Source organism: Cygnus atratus, chromosome 3 (genome assembly GCF_013377495.2).
Source record: "Cygnus atratus isolate AKBS03 ecotype Queensland, Australia chromosome 3, CAtr_DNAZoo_HiC_assembly, whole genome shotgun sequence".
NCBI lineage: Eukaryota > Metazoa > Chordata > Aves > Anseriformes > Anatidae > Cygnus > Cygnus atratus.
In genome coordinates this window covers 60,059,282-60,087,081 of record NC_066364.1, presented here as the reverse complement: position 1 = coordinate 60,087,081, position 27,800 = coordinate 60,059,282, and the positions used below count along the sequence as shown (strand labels likewise).

Here is a 27,800-nt window from a genome sequence, read left to right as displayed (position 1 = left end):
ATTTCTGCATCAGCAGTCATTGTAGTGAGACAGATTTGCATAGAGGAAGGAAAACTTTATTTTTGTATGTGATAATTTTCAATAACTTGGTTGTTATTACTAGACCTTGGTATGCAGTGCTTGTAACCTAGGCAGAGAGAGAAAAAAGGGGAGCCTAGAGGATGCTGTGACTGAAATATAAAGGAATATAAATTCACTAGTACATTACAATTGCCATATCCAGAGACGTGTGGTTTATTGTGGGATGTAGATGAAAACAAGGCAGAAGGTATGAGACCAGATGGCTCAGCACTAGAAAAGAGAGATGAAGAAAGTATAAGTAATCTCAGTAATCTGTCTACTGAAAAAAAGAAAAACATATCTCCAGTGAGAACTGAAGGTCTCATGTCTTGATGACCATGACTATCAGCAGATCATCACCAAGATCATAGCCTACCTCCCTCCTCCTGCAGGAGGATGGAGGAAGGAAGGCAGAGAGAGAAAGAGAACTGAGGAACTGGGGAATTCTCAGGATTCGTCACTTGGTCGTCGTGTAGGTACACTGTAATATTTAGTGCTTAGAAATGGCCATGTGCTCTGCAAACATATTTAAACAGATAGATCTAATCATCTGCGTATTAAAGGATGCATCTATGTACTTTGGCACAAGATGCCATGCTTCAAAGTACAAAGCTTGGAATTTTGGTAATCTTATAATAGAGTTAGTTTTGAAACAAAGCTGAATTCCAAGCTAGAAAAGACATAATTGCATATAGAAATGCAATCAAATCTAATACATCAAATTGATTGAGTTATGAGATTTTAAAAGAGCATCCCCAAGGACAATTTTTTGATTTATCTAAAACTGAAAACTATCAGGGTAATGTCCAAGCTCTGGAATGAGCTGGTGTATGAATTTTTACACCAGATATTAAAACCACCCTATGAAGAATATACAAAATATGATTACTCAGATTTGAGAGTCAACTATGACAGCTGAAACTGTGATCTACAAAGAACATAAATAAAGAATGGAATGAAGCTTCAATGGCCATAAGCAAGAATAAAGTATATAAAGCGGTCAAAGCTCCATTTTGATGAACTCTTCCTCTTGAACGCAGCACTAGCTTGAAGAAATCGGGGCACATGCTACCGAAAGGCTTAAAGTTCATTGGGTGCCACATGAAATCTGAACATGCAGGGGCAAAGGTCTGCTAAAAAGAAATTTAAGCAATGCTTTGAAAAATTGATTTGGAATCTATCCCTGGTACAGGGCACTAGAAAGAGAACATTCACTGAATGCATTTGCATCGTCAAGTGATGACTCACTTAGACTGCAATAAAACACCGACTGGTGAAGGCATATCCAGGGTTTTACTGTCCTATGTTTCTGCTGCTGGAAAGAGGAAGTACAATGCAGTTATAGGGTGAAGTAGATCCTAGTTTCTTGACATGAAAAGAGCTGAGAACAAGTGAGGTCTGCAGGGCATGACAAGGACTTCAGCCCGGTGCCTTCTGCTTTTCCCACTGCCCACGGCTGACAAAGGAACAAAAGAAGTGCATGCTAGAAAAACCAACAGCCCAGCGAATGGAAAAATCTCATTTATCCTATTTTTTTTTTTGTATTCATTCACCAAAGATCTTTCTCTAGCATTTTACACAAAAACTCAAAGTCTTCCAGTTGCTGTTAGTGGAGAAATATCTGTCCACAGAGGGAAATCTGGGATCCACTCTAAGACAACACTGATTTAGGTGAGGGGAAGGTCTGATAAGCCTGCACTTCAATCTGAGAGCTGTTTTTCACCCACTGTCTATTCCACCAAATAAATAAAGAGATAAATAAACACAGCTGTAAGACTGCCACATTCCACGTTAGCAGATACAGACTTCTGGAGGGAAACGAACTGTCTGTGGAGCACTGCCGATGGGCCCACTCCCCAGGCAGTTGTCCCTTTGGCGGTCCACCTGCATGCTTCCCACAGGCAAGTGATCCCGAGTGGTCGCTCCCCAAGAACAGGCCTCTCCCTTTTCTGACCAGATGCCAAGTGGCACACCCTGGGTATGTTGTGACAAAACGTGTGGTCTCCTGGTTACCTCAGGAAGAAAACGTGGGCAACCAGGAGGCTCCACATTGTCAGGATGTGACACACTACATTCTGGATATTTGAAAGCCTGCCAGATCTAAAATTTTGGATGGGAACTTCTCTCCAGATTCCCCCCTTTTATCTGGAAGGGAAATAAATATGTAAAAGCTGAAAAAAAAAATCCACAAGCTAGACAGTACAGGATTTGATACACAACAGGCTTTGATATGCAGAGGCCATAACTGGATTGACCAAACTCCTATGCTTCCAGAAACCTGGTGGTGAGTGTCTCCCAAGTGCATGGGACAGTGAAGAACCCAAACAAAGGAGTAGTTGTGTTATTGATCATGGCTTATTCAAAGTCTCTGAAAGGAATACAGGGTCATAAATTAAATTACTGGGAAGGTAACCGAAAAAGTATGGAATTGAATCAGATGTATAAACGGTGTTTTGAACCTTTAGACTCACAAAATTTAGAAATAACTGTGTTCTTTTCAATGCTTACAAGTTCTTGATGAACTTTTCAGTCTTTTTAACAAAAAATTAAATAAATCCAGAAATTTCTTAACTAAGTTCAGAAAGGCCTGTTTGTTAGTTTATATGGAAATGGAGACTTTTTTAATTTTTTCTTAATGTTTTTAATTTTTATTCCATAAACCACTTTGGCATTTTTCAGAATGAGCCATTCCTGTCTGTTATCTTCCACTTGAAACTCACAGTATTCTTCACGGGGCAGAGAAGAGGAGAAGATGACCTGCACATAAACTCCTATATTCTAATAGCAAGGTTTTGACACATATCAGAAGAAAATTGAGATTGTGTCCTTAGTTTCTACAGCATTGGAGATGACACAGTCACAGTTCACTAATGCTGCAGTCTTTGAGGTAAGAGAAGAATATTCTTGCAGTCTTTGAGGTAAGTGAAGAATATTCTATCTTTGAGCAAGAAGGGTGGCCAAAAGGCTACTCAGGAGTGTGAAGAGAATAGTGCAGTCTCTTAGGTCAGATGATGCCACCCCCTCAAAGCGAATGTAGAGAACTTCAAGAGAAAGAATGGGAGACACTTACATCTCTCCTGGAAATCACTGCAGAAAATTCTAAATCCATAGGCATTGAAAGATGGCCATAGGAGAAAGATCTGTCTTGGAGAGGAAGGTGTAGTTTGCAGATTACACATCTCACTAAGTTTCATGGAAGGAGTCTGGTGCCACAGGAACTCACTGCCACCTAGCTAACACCTCTCTGATTAGTATATGACAAATCCAAAGTCTGGAAAGGCATATGGCATCACACATAACAAACAGTAATGCACAGCAAAACCACTGTGTCAAAACCCCAGGTATAACAGCATTTATGTTCCTTTGATTCTTACCTCTAAATCATTAAAAAATAAGTGTGTATCAGCAAGATTAAAAATCATTTCTTCCATTCGTAGTCCAAGAGTCACTGCCATTGGTGGATCCTTAAAAAACAGAAATCAAGGTTAACTACTTGAATACCTTTAAGTTACATCATGACTTTAAAAAATGCATTTTGAAAAATTATCACTGCAACAAATTTCTCTAAAATCCTTTCAGTATTAAGCTATTTTAGTATAACACTACAAGAAGAGTTTGCTGAACTTGTGTGAAAACATTCGGAGAGCTGGGTATGTTTTTTTGAAAGCTGAGACATTTGTAACATGGTTAAACTATGGCAAAGGGGGAAGGCTGGTGGCCCTATGTAAACCTGCATAAATAAGGCTGTAAACAGGCAGGGTACTTTCTACTAAATATACATATAAGAAAAAAAATTATTAAAATAAAAATATACTACATTTTTCATCCCTGAGTCTTATAAAAATATGTAAGTATCGTGATTGTCAATTTGTGGGCAGAAGAGAAAGAGTCAAGAAGCTGTAACTGATTTTTCTGAGCCCATGTACTGTTAGTGGCAGAGGCTGGAACAAAATTATTCCATGTGATACCCAGTCCACCACACAATTCCTCTGGCCTCTTAGCTTGTCTTCCCAATTTTTGGATGCACAGAAGTCCTTAACAAGGCTGTGCTAAACAGGACTAGGAAAGATAGTTTACCTCTACCAAATGATTTCTTTGTAAGTGATTATCCTACCCTTTGGTAGGAAGGTATGGTTTATGAGGCCTTTTCAATTTCTACTGTTTCTGCTTTAGAAAAGTATAAAAGGCAGTCTGAACCCTTGTCCATTTCCCCAAACTGAGTTTCACTTTAGATAAATCATCACTGCCTTACCTATGTTTATGCCTATATCAGTTCTTCCCTAAACTCTGCTGCCCCAATATGCGTCCTCACTGTGCTTTGTCCTTTCAAGTCTAAATATGTACTGTTCTCCTGTGCAGGCACTCACTGAAGAATTCCCAGGATATCCTGTATGGTTTTATTGCAGGTATTCTGCAAAGTGCCTGCAAGCATTCTTCTAAGTATTCTTCAGCATGTTTACAATCTATGGCACAATTCTTTAGGTGCTCTACAGTAATGTGAAAGCATATGCAAGTTTGATTTTGTTACAGATAATCCCTTCACTTATTTTGAAATACAGGATTCCTGTCCCTGGATGGGATTCATTCAAAATGTTGCTATCTGCTTGTAGGTCAGCTTTCATTTTATCAAATCATGCTACCTCAGCAAGATACAAGAAATTTCCTGTTCTGCAATAGCTGTTTGTCTAAGAGCCTTTATTGTGCAGCAAATGTGAGGCAATTAACTTGATTTTGCTAGGCTTGCTAGGAAAGAGGTTGAGGCAAATTACATTATCTTATGTTTCTTTAAGGATAAGAGCTCACATGGACAGTTTCTGATGTCTACCTGATAGCTGGTAACTAGTTATTCCACTGCCTTAATCATCTGCCTGGGCTTGTGAGGTTCAGCTAACATTTTACACTTGAGATACTACAATATTTTTCAAAAGTGGATGTGATACTCTTCTCATTAAAACAAGAACAAAAATCTAAATTTCATAATTTAAAGTGATTGACACTTGTGAGTTTTTAGAAATCTTTTTTAAAAATACCTTGAGATTACAAGTGTAAAAGTTTACCAGTATGTTCCCATCTGGAAAAAAAAAAAAAAAAAAAAGAACAACAACAAAAAAAAACCACCCCATTCAAAACCTCAAATGATCATTCATTAGTATTAGGATCAAAGGCTTCCCAATCAGGATCATACATCTGCTACTCTAGGGCTTCACAAAGACAGATTAAAAGATGGCTTCTGCCCTGAAGCACTTAAAAAACTAATGGTAAAATCTGAAACATAGACATATTTTGGCCCTTGCTCATGAAAAAGTCAGACTTGAAGAGAAGAATAGTGTGTAAGAAATTGTAATGATCCAAAGTTAGATCCAATTCTCTGGCACTGAAAGGAAATATTTCTATATTGACCTTCGAACTGGTCTAGACTACCTTTCAGAAGTAAAAACCAAAGGCAGTGCCTAGTAACGTAACTTCATCCCATACGTCTTCTGCAATCATGTTCACTGGATCTGAAAGCCATGTGGGTGAAGGCAGCAGCAAGTATAAAGGTCAGTTTTCCAAGGGGATGTTTAAGGAATGCACGTTAGCAGATTTGCAAAAAACTCATGTAAGATACTTAGAACACAAATCATAAAAATACTTTGGACTCATGAGATTCCTCATCAATCCATAATGCTTTTATCAAAATGTCATCATGTATACACGTGTTCCTCTCTCCTTTCTCTTGCAGTTTCTTCTGTGCACAGTAAATTATGATTTTTTTTCTCCTTAGATACAATATAATAAAGAGTTTCTGCAATATGTTTTTTTGCCTCAGTCCTATGAACACTAAGGTATGTGCATAGCTTTATGCACAGGTGGTAACTCATTATTATTTATGTGAGTTAAGTTATTCACTGGAGTACTTCCAAGACTGGAATCTTAAACTTCTGATTCTCAGCCTCTTTTTTCCCCTTCCTGGGTAGAAGTGGAGTGAAATGAGGAAATATGCTATAACATATTCCATTATAATCCAATTTATTTTTACAGAAACTACCAAATATGTATCACAATTTCCTGCCTTGCCTAGTATTCTTGAAAGATATAAATATGACATAGCTTTTACGATTTTCTTATTAGTAGCATTTTTGTAACCAACTATGCCTGACTTTATTACTGTTAAAATGAGATTTCTTACATTCCTGTTTTGACAAAGGCATGTGTAGGATATTGCCAGGTACTATAAAATAAAATAAAACAAAGAGACTTCATTTCAGTTTAGCACGAAATCAGTCTGGGATCTCCCTGTAACAACTTCTACTAAGAAGAGTCACTGGAATTGAAATCTCAAGACAGGAACAATTCCTCCTTTAATAAATTTGAACAAACACGCACTGCAACTGTTTAACAAGAATTAGACATCAAGTTCCAGCTCTTGCCATGTAAATCCATCCTTTCACATACAAAAATAAACAGAGGAAGCAGATTTGTCAGTGTCTTGTGGTTTTATAATGTTTGCAGAATGTGGAGGAACATCCCAATCTTTATTTTACTGTCTTTCAACTCAAAACAGGAGTTGCAGACTGACTCAAGTGGCACAAAGAACTGAGTTGAAAAGAGAGAAATGTGCAGCTGACATAGATTTAGCACAGCAAACTGAGAAATTAAATAAAAGGCAGACTGTTGTTCTGTGCTACTCTGCACAAGCACATACAAAAGAGGAAATAATAATAATAATAATTAAGAAACTAAGCAAAACAGAACAAAACTAATCTGGAAGTTTTCCCCAGATAATTTGCAGAATAAAGAAGCATAACTCTTTGGCCCTCAGAAGCATGATTTTAGTCAGATGCATGCAAAGGAAACAGGACCAGCTATGGCACTTCTGTATACCAAAATACCACTTTAGTTACATTATTTTGAAGGCACTAAACTGGAGCCAGACTGTCTGCCTATGGACTTTTCTACTAGACTGGTCCATCCACTAGAATGCCTCCTGGGAGACTAGGTAAAAATATCCTGGGACAACCAATATTTATATGTTTTGACCAAGAGAAAAGTGGCTTGAATAAAGTCTCAAAAGCTCAGTGGTCATTAGTGGAAGAAAACTATTTAATATTATGTTGGAAGGTCAGTTTTCAGCACTAGATGTTCAAAAATAATTTCATTTCTTGGAAAAATAAAATACAAACATACCAAACAATTTTATACAAAGCCTCACATAACAAACAGGTAAACAGGCAGTCAGATAGATTCATTTTGACAGGAATTTGTATACACAAAGTGTTAAACATAAGCAAGAAATCAAACAAGCAAAATATATGAATAATGTTATAAGAACAGATTTTCAATGGATGGCTGTCCTGAACAGACTTACAACAGCATTGACCTCTGGAAAAAGATTGGAAATGTTTCAGTTATATACTAATATTTTTTAGCTTAAAGACACTTCCCTACATTACATAGGAATCCCAGATTTAAGTTTAGCTCTCACAATCTCATAGGGGACATTCGTTCCCAGGAGAGTTTCACATAGGTGGTACTGGAGGAAGAGAATACATCTCTTAATAACCATATCTGGTGGCTGATGAAGGACAACTCACGTACTCCACAAGGAGTTTCTGTTCCGTGCTCTCCAGAAGGCAGTAGGAAAATGGACTCAGAGGTCTCAGACAATGAGGGAGTGAATGGAGAGCACAACTGGAAGTTATGAGAGATACACGATTAATATAGACAAACTAAAGCATGTTCATGAGTGAATTTGAGAGTGTCAACGTGTGCTAATAGTGACAAAGTTTTTCTGTTTAATGACTAGACAAGCGGCATGTGAGCAATAAAAACCTTCGGAGCCTCTTCCAGAGAAGTCTACAAGGTTAACATGGCCTCCCTGACAACTTCCTGGCATTAGGAATTCTATAAAAAATGTCAAGATGTGATCATGAAGTGTGGATTGGTTTTGAGTTTTGCACTTGGAGATCACATTCTCATCTTCCCAAGGGTATGAGGGACTTTCATACTTTTTTTTTTTTTTTTTTAAAACCAGTTTCACTGTAAGTCACAGCATTTATCTGTGCATCCTTGCCCTCTGGTTTGACCTGGGGGAAATGAGTGAAATATAAATGCTCTGAGGTAGAAAAAATGCAGGTTAATCAGCCTTATATCAGTGAGAATAACTGGAATATAACGGAACAGAGAATATATGCTGCTCACAGGGAATAAGAATGTACCTCATAAACTTTAACAGGTGATGAAATATAACACATGTCCTGTCACATCAACAAATCCTTACTTAAGAGTTCAGCATTGTAGAAAAGTGTATCTGCCAACTGGTGCTCAGCTGCAAAAACCATCATCAGCCACACAAGTCATAATATAACAGCTCAAATGATGATGTTCATGATTTACTACTGTAGTAAATAATTAAAAATAGAAATGTACTAATTTTATGAAGTACGAGGCAGATGAGCAAATGAGGTGAACAATGAGAGGTACTTTCAATGCTGGGAAGCAGCACAGTTACCCTGAAACCTAACAGAGGTATAGGGTAGTTTTTATTCTCTCCTTATGTTAATTCTGACCAATGTGATCAAATAACCACTACACCAAAAGTCAGACAGAAGCACCAACAGGTAGAAAACAGCAAGACACAGAATCGTTCTCTGGATATGCTTTATATCTTGATATTTTAAAGTGATACATTGATCCGCCTCTGGCCAAATCTCTCCCACTTCAGTGGAGTTCAAAGCTATACTCTACCAGTGCTGAGATAAGAGGCAGCAATTTGCTGGTCTCTCCCCCTAGCTATAACAGCATGACAGCCAACCCCACATACTGCACTCCATGCAGTCTATAATGCACAGAAAAGAGAGATATTATTATTATTATTATTATTATTATTATTATTATTATTATTAATATTTTGTTTTTACCTGCTCACTGGCAGAAATTAGGTAAAGACATAATCAAAAAGGAGAATGAAAGTTCACACACCAAGAAATAGATGTAAGAGAACTGAGGGTAAATATCCTTGCTTGTTTGTGTATTTGCACTGGTCCTAAACACAGCATTTTACCCTTTGAAAGTACAAAGTGAGCACACTTGGTATAAAAAGATTCCTTCCCTTCCCCAGAGTTCACATTAAAGACTCTCTAATCTCATTTAGAGTATTAAAATATAGAATATTTAAACCCAATTGTTATACAAAATACATATGGAAAAAATACACATGTGCAACTGAGCATTTATGTAACATTACACACCTTTAATTTTATTTTTATTTTTTTAATCAGAGAACAAATCATCGCAAAAAAATAATTTAGTATCATTATTATTTTGTAGTACCCTGAGAATTTTTCATTGTACAGGCTTTCTAGGAAAAAGTCGCACCTGCAACACTTTTGAAAGACTACTTTGCTCACTGCGAACTTCACTATTCATGGGCTATTTATCCTCATAGTGATCCAATTCTCATAACCTTGGTTTGAATTAAGACCTTGTTTATAGATAGAGATCATATGCAGGAATGATAAGGGCTACATCTGCTAGAGAGGTCATGCACCAGAAGCTTACTGAGGTGCAGCTGTGCTATCTTTCCCTTCTCTTATGTCTAACCTCTTAGGCACTTAGGCTCAGACAGATCCCATCTTAAGTTTAGACAACACTTCAATGACATGCAAAAGTTAAAGCCTACTAATAAGGAGACCTAATAAGGTCTCCCTGTATTCCCTTTTGCACTGCCCCAGTCTACTGTTGCAGTCAGCATGACACATATTCTAGCTTAATTGGTACTTTCTCATTAAGTTCTCTATAAATATGTTAAAGGTAGTTACTGTAGGGAAAAAAAAAAAAAAAAAAGGAAAAAGTCTACTAATTTTCTATTACAGTCCCTGGAAATGAACACATTTCTCTATTTATATGGATGTTGCTTATCAGTATATATGTATTTTAAAAAAAAAAAAGTTACTTAAGAATTCCACTCCTTTTACTTCATGGTTGTCCATGACATTTGTTTACTGATGCTAATGTCAGCAGTATAAATACATTAATTTCACTTGCCCTTGGGATATTTTTGGTTTATACAAGTCAACTTTATCTGCTGGCAATACTACTGGCTGTTAATATGCCTTTACTGTTTCTAACATCTCTGTATGGAGAATCAATTATAGCAACAGTTGAGTTCTTAAAGACCAGTGGCACTGGTCTTTCTCAAATATTCAAACTCATAACAAAAGCAAGAATCCAAGAGGAATTACTTTTCTGTAGCTGTCTTTAAGACAGTTTATAGTTATCCATAAATGTTTGAGAATTAGAAAAATCTGCTCTGATTTTTAAAACTTGTAATAGTTGATTCAGACTTTGCTTATAGAGTATGTGATGTGCATGAGATGGAAACATCCTATGGGCACAATCAAACAGGGATGAAAGAAACGACAACATCACTGTGGCAATTCTGCAAGCTCTGTGGTAGTCTGTGGGCTACACACAAAAGTAATACAAATATTCATGTTCAGCTAGGTTTCTCTCTTGATTTGCTAATTAGAAATGTTTCTTACAAAGTAGCTGTTGTTACAGTGTTTGAAAAACAGTAGAAGAGAAGTTTTTGACAGGGTATTGAAATGCATACTGATATGGCACTGGTAAGCTGCAACATAAACAAGCCTATTTTGTACAAGACATGAATAACTACTCTTATCTTAGCATTCCAGAAAATCAGATTTTTGTCTGGGCCCGTGAGTTTTCTTATTAGCTTTCTCTTTTTATAACCACAAACATCTGCCTTGAAACACAGAGGACTGGCCCATCAGCAGTTATAATCTGCAGGTTCTGGCTTTGGAAATTTCTGGCCCATTGGCTGGGGAGTTTGGGTGTGGAAAGCATTTCTCTGATGTACGCTTTCTCACAGGCTTCTCCTAAGCATCTGATTCTGGCTGAGATAAAGAGGCAGGAAACTTACGACAAACAAGCAGTTCTTCTGCTTGTTTAAGTTTTAAGTTTTTCTTAAGAAAAAATAGGTTTGCATTTATTACTCTTGAATGGCAAAACACCTAGTAAACCTTTTGCATGTGTACCAACATTCTCCCTGTCCATTTTTCTCCCGTCTATGCATTTGCCCTAATGGTTTTGTTTGATTAACTTCTGTCCTTCTTGGCAGCCCGCTCCCACTGCTACATGCTGTTTTTTTCCCCAACCCCTTCTCCCCCTTGCTCCTGCCACCAGCAGGACTCCCTGCTGACTCATCAGGGCAACTCCACCTTATCATCCAGCGGACTGTGGCTCCTTTCCTCTCCCTCCTTCACTCCCTCCCTGTTTTCCTCCCTCTTCCTGTTGCTTTCCTGCTTGCTGCTCTGTGACCTGAATGCCTTTTGGATCTCCTTGCAGGAAAGAGAATGAGTGCAACTGTCTGGTGGGGAGAGGGATTCACTCCCTAGCATTACTCAGACTAGAGCCAGCCAGTGGGACCAAAGATGCAATGGAAAAGCTAGGGAGTAAAAGAATAACATCTGCAGCTGGCGCTTAAACAGGTCTGTCTTACTTATCCTGATTCATCAGTTTCCCTGTAAACCCATCATTCCAGTTTTCTTATTTCTTCCTCTATGCATCCAAATGCTGTCAGTTATTTCCATTTGCCCGTTGAATCCATTGTCTGCCTGGAATGTCTGTTCCAATGTACCTCAGGGACCTTGTCCTTGTTCTTCTATAAACTCTTCCCTCATTTGTAACATCTGCTTCAGTCCTGCTTTATGTTTTGTGCTTAGAGTCCATCTCATTTCTCTCCTTGACTTTTTCATGTTAACCTTCTGAAAATGGGGTTTACTGCACACTTTCCCTCTACCTTCCCTGAAGCCATTATGAACACATAGGTGTACAGGCCAGACAGCTATGATACACTGAATCAACACAGAAATCATGGATCACATACCTTGCCATACTTTTGTGCATAGGATCCTGTAAGCAGTGAATGAAAAACTATGATTGTTTCATCCAAATCCCAAACAAATACACGCTGAAAACAGAAGTGGAGACAGTATTAACAAATAAATAACATCAGAGTCCCACAGCCACCCCACCCATGGTGGCTAAAATTCAGCTTAGTCCTAAACTTTAACTGTAACTTAACTAAGCAGGTTTTCTCTGAAAATCAGCAAGAATAGTATGTCATGCATCTATTGGTAAAAAGTCAGATGGACAGTAACACTTAAAGGTTGGACTAGGTGATCTTAGAGGTCTTTTTCCAACCTGAATGATTCTATGATTTCAACTGTTCAACCATTTCTTATTCTTCCCTTAAAAAGCTTTTCAAAAAAGTTGCATAACAGATTTCAGAAACATGATAGGGGTCAAATGCAAGTGTTATCTTAATGATAAACTCAGATACTCCTCTTAGTAACTTAACAAGTCTGTGATTCAAGATTCTTTTCTCCTGCATAGCGAGAATCAAGTCTTGGGTAAAAGTACTACCTGCCACATAGAATGTCATACAGGATTTAAATCTTATTTTAGGATTAAAAAAATATATGTTAATAACAGTTTCTGTATAAAAGCAATGTACATGGCATGTGCATTCAGTGCTTTGCACTGCAGCCTATCCTGTCACCCCAACAGTGACTGTGTCATCAGCCAAGTCCTAGCCAAGTCTGTTTTCTGCTGTACCCAAAGGTGTTCAGTGAAGGCACAGGCAGCGTGGCTGTCTGGGGCTACCCACTCCGAAAACCAGTCTCATGGCAGTAGGAGGCACAGCACACAGGCGGGCAGCACATTCTTCCAATGCCAGTGTTTCATACATGAAGGCACTGAGCTTCCTTCTCCTGTTGCATTAAGGTAGCACGCTGCTAATGCAGGAGTACTAAGACTATAATTACCCCCTTGCTAAGAGGTCATCTGTGTTTTAAATCATCCCTGCATATATTAGGTAGATATATTTCTTCACTAAGGCATCAATATTGCACTTACTTAAGTACTGTCATAACTTTACTCATGTCAGCTGCATCACTGAAATCCACTGACATTAGTTAAAACATAAAGACAGGTCTGTTCATAAGTACTTGAAAGGCTATGGCCAGATGATCCTGCATATTTACACTGCATAAATGTAGTAACGCTGAGAAACAGATTTGAGATTTCCTATTCCAAAAGCTGAAAGAAACTCTGACTATTTTGAATAAACAAGTCTCACAGTTTTGTGGTTCTATTGTATGAAGAACTAAAGGACCCACAGTCAGAGCTAAAAAGTGGAAGGCTGAATCACATTTACTTTTCTTTGTTGTACAGAACTGTAATGTCTCATTGTACACGTATATTAAAACAGCAGCTAATATCTGTTATGTTCAGTTAGCGACACCAAGTCCATGATGTTTTCTAAAGTGCCTTAAGCTATTTCCACAGCTGTACTTTTCAGAATTTACTTTTCAGCAGAAGAAACTTCCACATTACCATTCATCAATTACTGCAGGCATACCTCCAAGTCACTGTCCGGAGGGGGTGATGGATTATTCTTCCGCCCTCTACCCCGAGACTTTGACCCAGAACTCCTACATGTTCTCTCATCAAGATCTTTGATTGGCGTGGAGGGGCTCTGTACTGTGTCAAACTCCCCTGTAAAGTCAACCATTCATAGCAAAATTAGTGCTGGATTTTTAAGTAATAAACTTTTTTTCCGCAGCTAGACAGACCTGTATGCAAACACAACCACAAAATGTGCCTAAATAAATTGTACAAAATGACTGATAAGCAGTTTGTCCAGTGTAGAAGGAGTCTGCAGATGCCACAAACACTTTTGGCTTTACAAAGGAAGTGTTATAAATCTTAGTAGAATAAGAGAGAGATAAAAATAACACATACGCTTGTGCAGACCTACACATACATACATGAGCACAAGGAAAATATTGATAGATCCAAGGAAGATGTATTTTAGAAGTCATACTAATGACTTATCAAAACATGAAGTGTGTTTTAGTTAAAAAAGTTTATTTCCCATTTTTGGAGTTCACTTGGACTTATTTCCAAGTCCTGTATTTTACCAGAACACCCTTTGGTACTCATCCACACACACCAGAATACCAAGAGTGCTTCATCTCCTCCTCCATCTCCTCCTCTAGTAGAGTTTTTTTTTTTTTTTTTCTTTCCACTTTAACTCTGCCCATGAATTGGCAGAGGAAAGTCACAATTTTAAATGTAATATTCCACTTACTACCAGAAAAAGTGGAAAGCCGTATTTGATCCTCCTTCTCTAAGTATTGGCCACTGTCTGCTGCCAGAGAAAAGACATTGAGCTAGAAGGACCTTTGATCTAGTATGGCATAGTTGCTCTTAATGCTCAGGCTTATACCCCTGACTTTTTAAATGTAATCTGCTTTGCCTCTGTTGGTAACAAATGGCTTTGGAGGTGATCACACACAACAGCAGCTATGTAAGACAGACCGAAGAAGGTACCTCCAGGAAGGATGGTGTGTAACTTGGCCTTCTAAAGCATTTTTACACCGCAGCTCAGTAACTGGAAATTATCCTTTTCTTCATAATACAGTATTTTCAGTGCCCCTTTAAAACTGCTAGCAATAAATAGTTTGGTGAAGTTCATGACTGCTAAATTGCATAAATACTCTTTCATTATCTAGACTATTAAAGATTTGTTTTTTTCTCTACCAGTGAAGAAATGGGTACAGCTTAGATCTGACATCTACTGTAGAGTTTGATTCAAGGGATTCCTCGTGCTGCATGTAATTGTGATTTTCTGGGCTTTTTTGTTGTTTGTTTGTTTGGCAATATTTGTTAGAAGTGCTCATGATGCCACTTCTGAAAAAAACAAAACAACAACAACAAAAAAACTGGTACAAATGTTTCAAAAGAATTATCTATGATGAATCTGATTTTGAACTGGAATCTGAACACCATACATTTTTAGTAAAGAGGATTGCTAAGACTGCCAAACTCCACCAGGCAACAGAGAAAGTGGCCAGCAGATCAAGAAGAGCGATTTTCTGCTCTGTTCAGATCTTGCAAGACAATGTCTGAAAAAATGCCTTGTTCTGGGTCCCCAGGTACCAGAGAGAGATTGACAAGCTGGAGTTAGTCCAAGTGAGAGCAACCACGACAGTTAAAGGGCTGGAGCACATAGGAGGAAAGGCTGAGGGAATTTCCATGGAGCTGTAGAGAGAAATGACAAGAAACAACAGATAGAAATCACAGCAGAGGATATTCCTGTTGGTTAGAACAAGAAAAAGTTCTTCACTGTGAGAGTGGTCAGGCCCTGGGACAGATGCCTAGAGAGCCTGTGAGTTCTCCATCCTTGCAGATGCTCAAAACTCGACTGGAGAGAACCCTGAGCAATATGATATAAGTTGTCTCGTCCATGAGCAGTTTGGACCAAAAGACCAGTAGAAGTCCCTTCCAACTTGAATGATTGAAAGTTTCTATGATCTTCCCTGAGTCATTCACCTCTTTCTCTCTCCACAACAAAGAAAACAATTCTAGTCTAAGAAGAAAAAAATAGAACACAATCTTAAGTGAGAGTCTGAGCGTAACGTAACACCATAGTTAAATTCTTCATCTCTTCCATCATTTATTTATACCTTACAGTGAACCACGTACAAAATATTATTAAAATAAATATACTAGGAAGATATACTTATATATCTTGTATGGAAAGAAAATACTGTTGTATTTCTTGGAAGAATAAGATTTAAGCCCATAATGTTGCATTCCTGAATGGGAGCTCTAGACATATCGGGAAAGAATTCAAGATTTAAGGACAGGGCAGAACATGAAGAAAGTTAGATCCTGAGCATATTGGTTAGGATATTTACCTGGAAGAAGGACATATCTAGGTTCTGTTGACCTCTCTGAGGCACATTTGTTTATTTGACTGAATGACTGATATATATGTGTATACATATATAAGTATAAATACAGAGATGCTTTCATGACTCAGAATCCATATACCTGCACATCCAAGTGGAAGATGATGAATCCTCCATGGAACAGGAGGAAATCAAATCTGTCTGTCTCACTTCCTGACAAAGTACTCTAATTATTCAACCATCACCTGGAAGAGTATACTACTATTTTCTTCTCAAAATAGATGATGACTAGTTCAATGTTGCAAAACCAATGTGTGTCTCTGGCTGTGCAGAATATAGCCAAACTTTCAGGCAGCTGCTAAGAAGAGATATTCATAACTGTAATTTGAGAATTTATTCCAGGTGCCATTTTAGATAGGTCAGTCCTGATCATATACATTCTGTGGTATTTTCTCTTGTCTTTCAGCTGAAACTCTTATCAGAAAAGAAATGATGGGGAAATTAGGCAGCAATAATAATATCTAATGAATAATGTTCCCATGGTGTTTTTACTTTGTCCCTACACAATGGGGAGAGAGTTCTTATTGACTAATTATTTCTATTCCCAGAATGGTGTTGATGTCAATAAGGACACTGCAGGTCGTGGAGCAATCAATAAGGTCACATTACCTTCGTTCTTTCTCTGTAAGTACAACAGCAAAATATACTTTTCTAAATATAAGAATGTACAAAAAGATGTTTCAGAATCACATTCCTTGCACAGCAAAAACTGATACTGACTTCAAAAGAAGTTTTGAATATACAAGTGTTATGTACAAAACTATAATTTCCCAGCTACTCTGACAGAATGGAAAAAGAATCCAAAAACAAAACTCAGCAAAAGAGTCAAAAACTAAATAACTGAATATGAATGTTTACATTCTTATCACAAAAATTTTCATATTTATAACATGCCAACATTTTACAACAAAATCAAGGCTCACTTCTACAGTAATCTACAGTAATATATTAAAACATCTGTTTTCAATGAGCGTGCTTACTCCAATCTACCAAAAATAAAATATATATAAAAAAACAACACCCTATTTTCTAAATCTTCTCTGAAACTATCTAACAACTGAAGTAAACAACTTCAAGTTTCATTTAGCATTAGCCATTACCAGTTGCCCCAGGCCTCTGCTTGGGCCAACACTGTATGTGATTGCATAATTATCCATTAATCAGTACTGTAACTAATCACTGTACGTTGTAAGTCCTATATATTTAGAGCCAACTTTATTTCATTACACTAATCTCTAAATCAGAATGAGCAGCTGTCTCTTACTTGAATGCAAGGTATGCATCTATTTTAGAACTGCATAAGTCTGTAGTGATTTTTATTTTTATTTTTTTGAACAACTGTAGGCTTAATTGTTTGATTTGCTTTTTACCGACAGCAGGCTAAATGAGCAACTGCATTTTCTTAACTTTAATTTGCTTTAGAAATGAGGTCAATACTGATAAAAGGAAAACTTATTAAAAATTCAGTTCTGTAAAAGAATCTGAGAAATTATAGTACCAAAGAGTACTGAAAACCTTACCCTTATAAAGATTTTCTACTGCAGCTAACATTAGACAGAAATTTTTATTGTAATATTTGAATTTTTTTAGCTTTTCCAATATTTAGCACATGCCTAATAAGTACACGTCATAGCCTTCTCTCACTGGAACTATGAGCAGCATCAAAGATCCAATAAAACAAGAGGAAAATGTTAAAACTGGAACGTAGAATGACCACTTCATCACAGATGTTCATGCACATATTCATACACTAGTTCATGTCCAACATGAAGCTCTCCATGCCACACAGACCTTGCAGCAGCTCCAACCAGAGGTTAGGGAGTTACACCAAAACTGGTAAAAACAGAGGTAGTTCATATTCAGAACATTTCTTTCTCACCTGTATTTTGATGCAAGCATCCCCTCCTCCCTGTTAAAACACAGTTGTGCCACTTAAGCTGGAGAAAAGTGTGGGCACAGGCCAGAACAAGTTCTCAATGAGACAACTTCTGACATGTGTAATGGTGGAAAGCTACCACTGACTGTCTTGTGTGTGTTTGTATCCTGTTCCAGACGAGCATGTCACAGCCTCTCACCAAATACTGTCAGGAGCAGGGGGCACTGAATCTTCTCCCTGTCTTCCAGTGAGACTTCTGTGGAAGTGGCTGTCTCTGGATCCCAGCAGCCTATTGACAGTCCACAAGCTCCTCAAAAAAAACAGGACTTTTGCCAAGAATCCCTTTCTTTAGTAGAAGCAAAGACCTGACCCATAATGTGCTATCAGTTGTTATGAGTAGTAGAGAGAGTAATGCCTATTTCTATTTTCATCTCATTTTCTTTACTTGGTCAACAAATAAAATTATAACAGATATTTAAATCTTGATCTGATGGGGCTTTTTATCACAAGAAGTCCTGTGTGTATGGAGAGTACTAGAGTCTAATTTGAATTAGCAGCTAGCAGAGATGGCAGAAGAATGAAGTGCCTTACTGTGTTTAATCTTATGTTTTAATTGGAGTAACTCTTAGGACCAAGCAATGAAGGTCTGTTAGGCAGCAAGCAAACATGTTGAGTACTGAACCTCTGCAGTATGATCTATCTGAAGTGATTTCTATATCCAAGACACTGAATCTCACGCATACAAATTTATTTTTACAGTGACACACAAGGGCACAGGCATGTCATGTATTCTCAAAGTGGGTGTTGCACTCTCAATAGAGGGTCTCATGACCAGTTCAGCACTTCACAGAAATAAGGAGTGAGTGGGCAGATTTGTAAGTTCAGATGCACAACCTACTTAAAAGGAAAAGAAGTTCATACGCTTAAACAATCCACAAATAAGAAAAGTCCTTATTGTTTCATAGATGTGCAGCCTTCAATATTTTTTTCTATCTGTTTAAGCTATGTAAAATTCTTTTCTTTTGTCAATTCCTATTTTGTCAATTTTGCTATTCAATACTAAGGTAGTTTTAAGACATAAGATATCTACACAGCATTTCTAGGAAACTGATACACAAGGTAGAGACAAAGGGAAAATGCTGTCTGGTTTTCTCAAATAAAAATATAGAATAACAAAGGAACAAGGAAAAGTGCACCAGACATGCACAATTATCAAAAAATCAATTGTGAATACTCTTTCCACTCTTTTGAAAATACATTACATATGATCTTGCTCTATCATGAATGTTCTGCAACTGCTGGAATTTCAATTGATTTTAAGTTGTATCTTTACTTTTCTTCCTAAAATTGCTCTTTGAGGCATTTTATGTTTTCATCAAAAACCAAGAGAACATGCATTGCCCAGAGAAGTTGTGGATGCGCTATCCTTGGAAATGTTTAAAACCAAGTGGGATGGGACTTTGGGCAACCTGATCTCTTGGAAGGTGTCCCTGCCCATGGCAGGGGGGTTGGAACTAGGTGGTCTTTAAGGTCCCTTCCAACTCAAACCATTCTGTGATTCTATGATCTCCCCATATGCATGCCATGCCATACCACAAATATGCACATGCATGCACATATATACACAATTTAAAGATCAGTCTGAGGAAAAAAGCTAGCAGGAAAAAAAATCAACTCATGCAATTAAACATTCCAAAGTTTTCAGTAAATTTAAGCAGCTTACATGAAGTATGAGGCCTTGCCTATACTCTTCTACACAGTATTACCCTTCCTTTCTACACACTATTATCACATAACAGTTTTCCCATGATGTTTATCAGTGTTCAGTTGTTAGGAAGAGAATTAGGAAAACTTACAGAATGAGTTGACTTTGTGAGCAAAGCACATTTTCCCTTTTCAGACCCTAATCCAAAACCAGTTTGTTAGTGTATTCATAAATGGTCACAGCCTGTGGGCAAGGTAGACTTTAACCATGCTGTATATGTGAAGCCACTGTCTCTACAAGATTGCTCTAACTGCACTGGGCCAGGCAGCTGGCAATTGTGTCCTTTCTCACAGATGCTACATGCAGCTCTAAGTAGGCTGTTTAGGATATAAATATGAAATAAAACTGAGATAGATTTTTAAGGAATTCCTGAAATAATAGAAACAATATAGGAAAGTAAGGATGAAAAAACAGGCTCTATTCACCCAGTAAGGTTACCACACATCTGACTGTGGCTGTAAGTTCCTAAGCCAGCCCACAGAGAAGTCTGAGACTCTGAACTGTACTATGCATCATTTCAAAGGCATAATTTTATCTTGATGTACTTTAGTCCCATGTAGATTAAATGTGGGGAAATACATTGGTGAGATGTTCAGGAACTCTAGTGTGGAAAAAAAATCCTTGGTTAACATCTGCATTTTCATGACATGTAGAACAGAGAAAATAAATGACTATGAACTGGGTTATAATGATAATGAGAAAAAATGAGGAGCTGTCATTATCCAACAGTGATGCCCTAAAAACACAGATGTGTAAGTAAATACTGTGTTGTAATGCATATGCACAAGGGGGCAGAGTTGGGCAGGCAAAATTAGTCTCCTGATTTCTCTTTGGAGCTATCTTTGTCACAGTTTCAATTACTTCAATTTTTTGTTTGTTTGTTTGTTTTAAAGAATTGTGTTAATAACTGATCACTCTATTCTTAGTCACCTAAATTTGTGAATTAGCAAGTCTGGCTTCTATACATTTTGAATAAAATGCATGTACACTTGCTGGGATGATTGGGGCATAATTAAATGAAGAAAAACATTGTGTTTTAAATCATTTGCAGTAACACTTCAGAATATGTAAGTAGATACCAGAATGTTACACTGCCAGTAACTGGGGATCTGACTGAATTTTTATTTAAGGTTTATTACTGTACATTTGTTTTTGGTACTAACAGATCCCTAACAGACCATCGCAACAATTTCAGTCTACTCCTTCCACAGATAACAATCTCAAACTGCAAAGAAGTGGTTTTGTTTGTTTGTTTGTTTTTAACTTACAAACAAGTTACACAGATTTCTTAAACAAACAAACAAACAAACAAAAACAAACAGAAAGCTTATTTTGGTTGGTTTGTATGATAAATAAAGTTTCCTGAAAGGCATGAGCTTAAAATGTCAAACAGTACAAAATCACCAGGGTAGACATGGAAATCTTGGCTTTATACAAATACAGGATAAGATTAAAATTTTCTTTTCACCTGAATGTAGATCTGTACCTGGTTGACTAGTCAGGCCAGGGAGAGATTCCTGTAACTGGTAGGTTGATGATGATGAAGAAGTGACATCGGCCGTGTTGTTTGAGGTCATATATGCACCATATGTTGATGCTGAGTAATACTGTGCATACTGGTTTTGGCCAAAAGCTGTGTATGATGGATAATCCTAAAACAACAAATGCAGTTACCTGAGTAGAGTAACAAGCAAATTTTTCCATAAAGTATTTCTGTATGCAATCAAATGACTTATGCAAGGAGTTGCCGGATTTTATTTTACATTTTCTAGTTTAAGAATATTTATTAGAAGACTATGGGAAGATTGATGAAGTATTTAGGTGCCAAAAGATGAAACTAGGCATCCACTGGGACTTTCATTGTTTTCCACGGAAAATAGCACTGAACCACAGTAAGTCTCATTGAGCATAAAAAATCTAAACTTAAATAACACTCCATCATTAGAGCTACAGAAATACTTTTATAATGCACAAGGAAAAATGTTGATATTCATACCTGTTGTGAACTACTGAAGTTTGTAGAATTTGAAACAGAATTGTTTGCATAAATAGTGGATGATGGTGTAAAACTAGAACCTAAAATTAAAACTATGATTAGTTGCAATAACTTGTGAATCAAAATACAATTCTAAATACAGAATTTCATGTTAAGACATAGACAAATCAATTTTTATTTTTCATTTAAATAATAAAACATTATAATGAGACTTTTAAAGATATGAAATGCTACTTCCATGCATAAAGGCATACAGTCTTTTTCTCACAATTGAAGGAAGGTATTGACAATAAGTCATTACAGTAATCTCAAAAGCATTTGTCAGTGTATTACAGTGTCTCACCTCTGTTCAGATATTGTTATTCTCTTTTTCCTTTATTTCCTTGTAAGTTGTAATGCTTATGTGTATGTTCACTTATGAAACAAAAATATTTTTTTTTAAAAAAAGAATATTTTAATGATCTGGTTGTTTTTAATCAACCTGTAATGAGGCATTTCCATGTTTTCAAGATATTTCAGATGATTAATATAGTACTTGCAATATTTAAAAAATTTGCCATTGCATTAGAAACTAAAAATGTATTCAGATAAAACAAAGTATCAATGATCAAAGGGCAATAAATGAATTATAAATTGAATAATAAATGAAAGAATAGATATGAATTAAGGAGAAATTCTAAAACAAGCATCTAATGATGTCATACTCAGAAACATGGAAAACAAGGGAAAGTGACTTGTGTTCTCCGATACATACAACTAATGCTTCCAGTTTTGCCATGTGATTTTACCCCATAAAAAACTTAAGTTGCAAATGAGGACTGCATTGCATGTCATGACTTAGATTAGAAAATGACCAAAATGAATATATGTATGCATGTTAATACTGGAAAAAATAAAATAAAATCTGGCTTTATATTGTAGAGGTAAAAGTAGCTGCCAATGACACACATATTTGCTAGAGTTCACAAAAATGAACTGAAAATATAAAAATGAGGGAATAGCAGACCATCGACAGCAGCAGGGCAGGATGATGCATGACAGCAAGTGCTACTCACCTGGCATCTGATATGAATATGGTGTTTGGCCTGGCTGTGGGGTGGAAAAACCTGGACTGTAACTGAGGCACCCACTCTGCAGTGGTGACTGTGTCTGCGAGAGCCCACTTTCTGTCTTGATGCCTGGCAACATTACACCCAAATCTGTATAAGAAATTAATTTTCAACTGATTCTTTAAAATATTTTCTTACAGTGGGGAAAAATAGTAATAATAATAATAATAATAAAAAGGCAAAAATGTTCACATCAGCATTGCTCTTACTTCTAGGTAAGGAGAAGTAATAAGAGGTCAAATACCGTAAGTAGGTAGGCTGTATGGCTGTCCTGTCTGTGAGTAGGCTGTATAGACCGCTGGTTGCTGCATTCCTGAATACTGGGTTTGTCCGGCATAGGCAGACATTGTTTGAGCTGCTGGTGTAGAAAGAATGTGTGGATAGGGCCTAAATATCAGGAAAAATAGCATTACTGTGGCAACAAATACTTTGTATGTTTATTCAAGCAATAAAGAAAAAGGTTTAAAGATGTCCAAAGGCAGTTCATTATTCTGCCAACCCTTCCTCTTACGGGAGTTATTCCATCCCCCACTGAAATAAACTGAAAAACACTCTGGCTTATTCTCCAGGGCACCATGAGTATTTTGTGCTGTCCCATCACTACAATTTAATTCTTAAGCTCCTGTGTCCAGCTCTAGGCGCACTGTACCACTGCTGCAACAGTTTTGTATGGATTTGACCCTTTTGAGCCAAGATAGGCATGCTCAAATGAGAAAGTCCCTCAATTTTTTTAATCCAGTGGAGGGACAGTTGGACTGGAAGAATAAAGGAAATACAGAGGAGTACATTAAAGCTACTACATTGTGTTTTCTATGTGTGGTTCTGCTTCAGCAGACACCTAGCAGACATCTCTGGCTTCAATGGGAGGTGGATCATGCCCACAGAGAAAAGCATGAAAACTATTGACAGCAATACTTTGGTAACCAGATAGCCTTTAAACAGTTGGAAAATACAGGCTAGGGAAGCAGAATGAAAATAAAAATAGCTTTAATTTATAAATACTGGGGTTTTACTGAGAGATTGAATAAAATCAAGTTTAAAATTTTTGCCCTCCAGAGTTGCAAAAACATACAGAGAAACATTTGTCTTGGATTGTTTTGTAAGTCAAATAAGATTTTATGGAGTAAGAGTTGAATAAACATACTCTGCAGAATTAAGCTAACTGAAACCTGGCCATTAAAGCCATGACTAAATTTCAGATTCTAATTTATTTTTCTTTATTCCTTTTTTTTTTCTTTCTAATTATTTCAGTACAGTTGGCAGCCATTGCTATCAGAAAAGGATTACTCATTAATTTAGATGATAGCAAATTATTACAGTAGATTAAAAAAATCTATTAAATCTTGTAATGGATTTGGGCAAAGGTATCTGATATACTCTGCCAAAACTTGTTTTAAGTGGAATAAGGAGGAATGTTTTTAGTTTAGGCATCTACTTTCTCTATCAGTAAATACTGGTTAACATGAAATGAATGCAAATTTGTTAAAGAAATTTGAAAAAGCTTCATCAGCTATAGTTTCAATGTTTTCTCTGTATCAAATATCAAAGTTGCATAGGTAGATGCATTGAATACACTGAAAAAAATATATGGCATACTGAAATCCAGCACCCTTTTGCAAAGCACTTATCACAGGACATGCAATTTTATAGGTTGTCAATTTCATCAGTTTCATAAAACATCCTCAGTGCTTTCCATAAAGTTCCCACTCCTCAATTTATATGATTGAGAGTTAATTTTCCTCAAAAAATAAATAAAAATAAAAATAAAATAAAAATAAAAATAAAAATAAAAATAAATTGGAAGTAAGGTTCTAGTTTTAATAACCTCCACTGGCTTCAAAATAATTTTAAAAAGAGAGAGAGAGATTAAAGTTAATCTGATATAATTTATTTGATTTTTAGATCTTATGGTCTTGGAGAAAGAGTAGGAAAGGATGGTTCATAACTCTGGAATGTTTGGAGCAATTTGGCAGTACTGGGAGGGTTACCCTTAAGTACGCATCTTGCACATGCAATTGTAATTTCTAAATATAAACTGTCTTCAAAATGTGTCTGTATTTAATGCCAGCACTATTAAGACGCTGATGTGTAAGAAAGTAACACTCCAATTTTTTCCTTCTGTTTTGTGCAGAAATTCAAGGATATCTCTTGTGCAGCCGTACAGTATTGCACAGAGTAAGATCTTACTCTGCAGCCATGTGAGAAAAAAAAAAATTGGACATAGAACTGTAATAGATTCCATACTGAGGCTTAAGTATTTTACTTTCTTTCTTCTGGTGATGAATATTTGTTTGCAGCAAACCACAGATCTGCCTACAACCAAGGTCAATTCCATATACAAGACAAGAAGAGGTACAGACACTAACTTGGAAGGATATATCTGTGGTGAGTACTGATGAGCTGATCTTGGGCTGTAACCGCTACTTGTTATTACTGCAAAACAGAAAACAAAGAGTTTGACAGTTAAAAACATCATGAGACCAATACAGCCAAACAGTCTAAATACGAATACAGTCACATTAGCAGAAAATGTCATTGAAATGAACAGCTTTTCAACAAAGTAGATGTCACCTGAACTGTAACATCTTAATACACAAACTAAAACATTTGGCAAACTCAACAAACATTCATTGTTTACAGCCTACATTAACAAGTTTAATTTTGATACTGTATAGTAAAAATATGTTTTATATGGGTATGATCAATTTTAGTTTGCTTAGGTGATGGGAGATACCCAACTGACTACTAGAAACCAAATAAACATCATTATCAACAGGCTGATTAGAATGCAGGCACTAACAACATTTGTATTTCAAAAGTAAGCAAAAACAGCCCTGTACAGTAGCCATCAAAATTATGTATGTCCATACTATTAACAGCTGCATTCTTCCAAGAAAGCTAACAGAACAATAGTCATATCCCATTAAAATTTCATTCAGAAGCGGTGCTCACACTGGATTAATTCCAAGTGTTTGGAAGTTCCTCTTTCCTTTAACCATCTGTCTTGACTAAGACAAATGTATTCCAAATATATGTACTCTAAAGTGTTGAACCAATCCCTTCAGACCAAATCCATACTGGGCAAACATACAGAGTGTCTTTATTAGGCCATCTGCTGCTCATTCACTTTTCAAAAGATTAAAGTAGTACACAACGAAGCACTGGAATTTCTTTAGTCTAATCAATCATAGTTGTACTTCAAAGTGTACCCTCTTCCTGAGTTGTTCGTAATGGTAGTAGAAATGAACTTTCAGAATTATATAAGTGACAAATAGGTTTAGGTTCCTAACTATTTTATGAAACATGATATATTTCTACATCCAGGTCTAATTAATGTCTTTGAAATCTATTGCTTTGAACATATGCAGAACTTCATATTTTTAAAGCTAGTTTAAACACATTTAGAACGTGTACGACTTAAAAGGAAATACAGTAGAAGAAAAACCATTAGCTTTTTTTTTTTATTTAATGTGCAGTTGAGAATGACTTGAAAATAAAAAAGTGAATAATTTTTTTGAACATGTGCTACCAGATTTCATAAAAGAGTTGCTGACTGAAAAGATATTAAGTATTTGCCTGTGATGGAAATCTGCTGAATTTAATTTTGTTGGTTATTCTTTTCTGAGAATGTCTTTCCATGGTTTAAGCTTAATCGGTAGAGTGATCTACTTGGTGTGCATAAAGATTTTCCCAGATTTAGACAAATCTTTAGCTGTATATATCAACATAAACTGCCCATAAAACCCTAAAAGATGCTGGTATTTATTTAACTCTTGAGGAGTAATTAGTCTTGCCTGTTGTATCACTGTGACCTTTCTAAAGACAAGAAATAGCTAACACAGTGACCTTGGTGATTCTCAGGGCAAGGAACTTTCATGACCCATTACTGGCTTATCGGATCTTTTTTAACCGTACTGCTCCGTTTTTTGTCTATTGTTTGCTGAATGACACATCACTCGATTAATCATCTCAGTTAAAGCACATTTACCATCCTACTAAAGCTGATATAAATGACAAAAAATGAATGACTGTTCATTTGTCTCACTTCAGTTATGAAAAACTAATGTTTTTCAGCAAAAAAATATCCTGCCTACTTTTTTATTCTTTCTGCGTATACCTTATTTCATAAATTCAGACAAGCAAAGAACTTAGGATTTTTTTTTCAGTTGACCTAATGTCACTAATGACTGTAGAGAGGAGACAGAATGGGGCAAGTGCCCCAGAAACAAATTGTGCAACATTCAAATTAAAAAGTCTCTTCCTTTCACTCTTTTCACATCTATTTTTGAACATTTTAGAATGAGAAATTTGAGAAACATGGGATATAAGACCCACAGTAAGAGAACGCTATGACTGAGTAGGGCTTGTGGACTAATCCTGTATCTCACAGCTCAGATTGGTAATTCTTTCAGTTATCAGATTTAAACAACTTTTACTGCTGTAACCCTAGTTCTCTTTTCGTGGAGAGGATTGGTAACGGAGGAGATGTGAAGGTAGGTTGCTATGCTTTTCATAGCCATGTCATTTTCTATAGCCATAGGAATGGGGAGTAGAAAACATTTTTTTTTTTTATATTAAAAACAGATCTGTCTCTTCTCTGAAAAACTCAAATATTTCTAAGACTTCATTACTTGACTTTAGCAAATGAATGGTCTTCTGGGCAAGTATAAGACCCTTTATTTCTCAAGTGAAAATCCATCAAGCTGCATACTTCTGAAAAGAAAAAAAGTCACGTTTTGCACATGCTCTGTAAAAGCAGCATGCAGATGTTGGCAGGTAAATTCTCTATTCACTGGGCCCACTTTCTCCACAGGTGGCAGTTCCGGCTGAACTGTGCCACAAAGGGTTCCAGCATCTCCACCCTCTATCCATGAGGAGGGGTGGCCACTGGAAGGAAACATGGAAGGTGGAGATTCAGAAATGGCAGTGAGGCTTGAGGACAGATGTATAAGAGAAGAGCTCCTTGGACTGGAAGTCTGAGGATGGGGTAGGAAATGGGATGAGGAATGAATGTACTGGATGGCAAAAGACATTGCTGACAAGGGTTGGCTGAGATGAAAAGACAAAGGTTTGCAGGAGATAGGAATGGATATGCTAGGAATGGACAGGAATAGCTATGGAGAAGAAGGAGATGTACGTGGGCCCACTGAGGTGTGCTCCAAGCAAGAGA

At 36.8% G+C, this 27,800-nt stretch overlaps 1 protein-coding gene across 17 annotated transcripts in view; it reads right to left on the bottom strand.

Moving 5' to 3' along the window:
• Nucleotides 1-27,800, bottom strand: part of EYA4 (EYA transcriptional coactivator and phosphatase 4) — a 158,749-nt gene that overhangs the window by 17,409 nt on the left and 113,540 nt on the right. For 8 of the 17 annotated variants that reach the window (XM_050709633.1, XM_050709631.1, XM_035538364.2 and 5 more), the window contains 8 exons: nt 24,997-25,063; nt 22,875-23,017; nt 22,577-22,720; nt 21,522-21,601; nt 20,994-21,177; nt 13,487-13,623; nt 11,951-12,034; nt 3,435-3,524 (listed from right to left, as the gene is read on the bottom strand). In XM_050709633.1, the coding sequence (XP_050565590.1) occupies nt 3,435-3,524; nt 11,951-12,034; nt 13,487-13,623; nt 20,994-21,177; nt 21,522-21,601; nt 22,577-22,720; nt 22,875-23,017; nt 24,997-25,063 (929 nt within the window). The remainder of the gene's footprint in view (nt 1-3,434; nt 3,525-11,950; nt 12,035-13,486; nt 13,624-20,993; nt 21,178-21,521; nt 21,602-22,576; nt 22,721-22,874; nt 23,018-24,996; nt 25,064-27,800) is intronic. The other 9 variants (XM_035538367.2, XM_035538366.2, XM_035538373.2 and 6 more) reach the window with 3 other exon arrangements.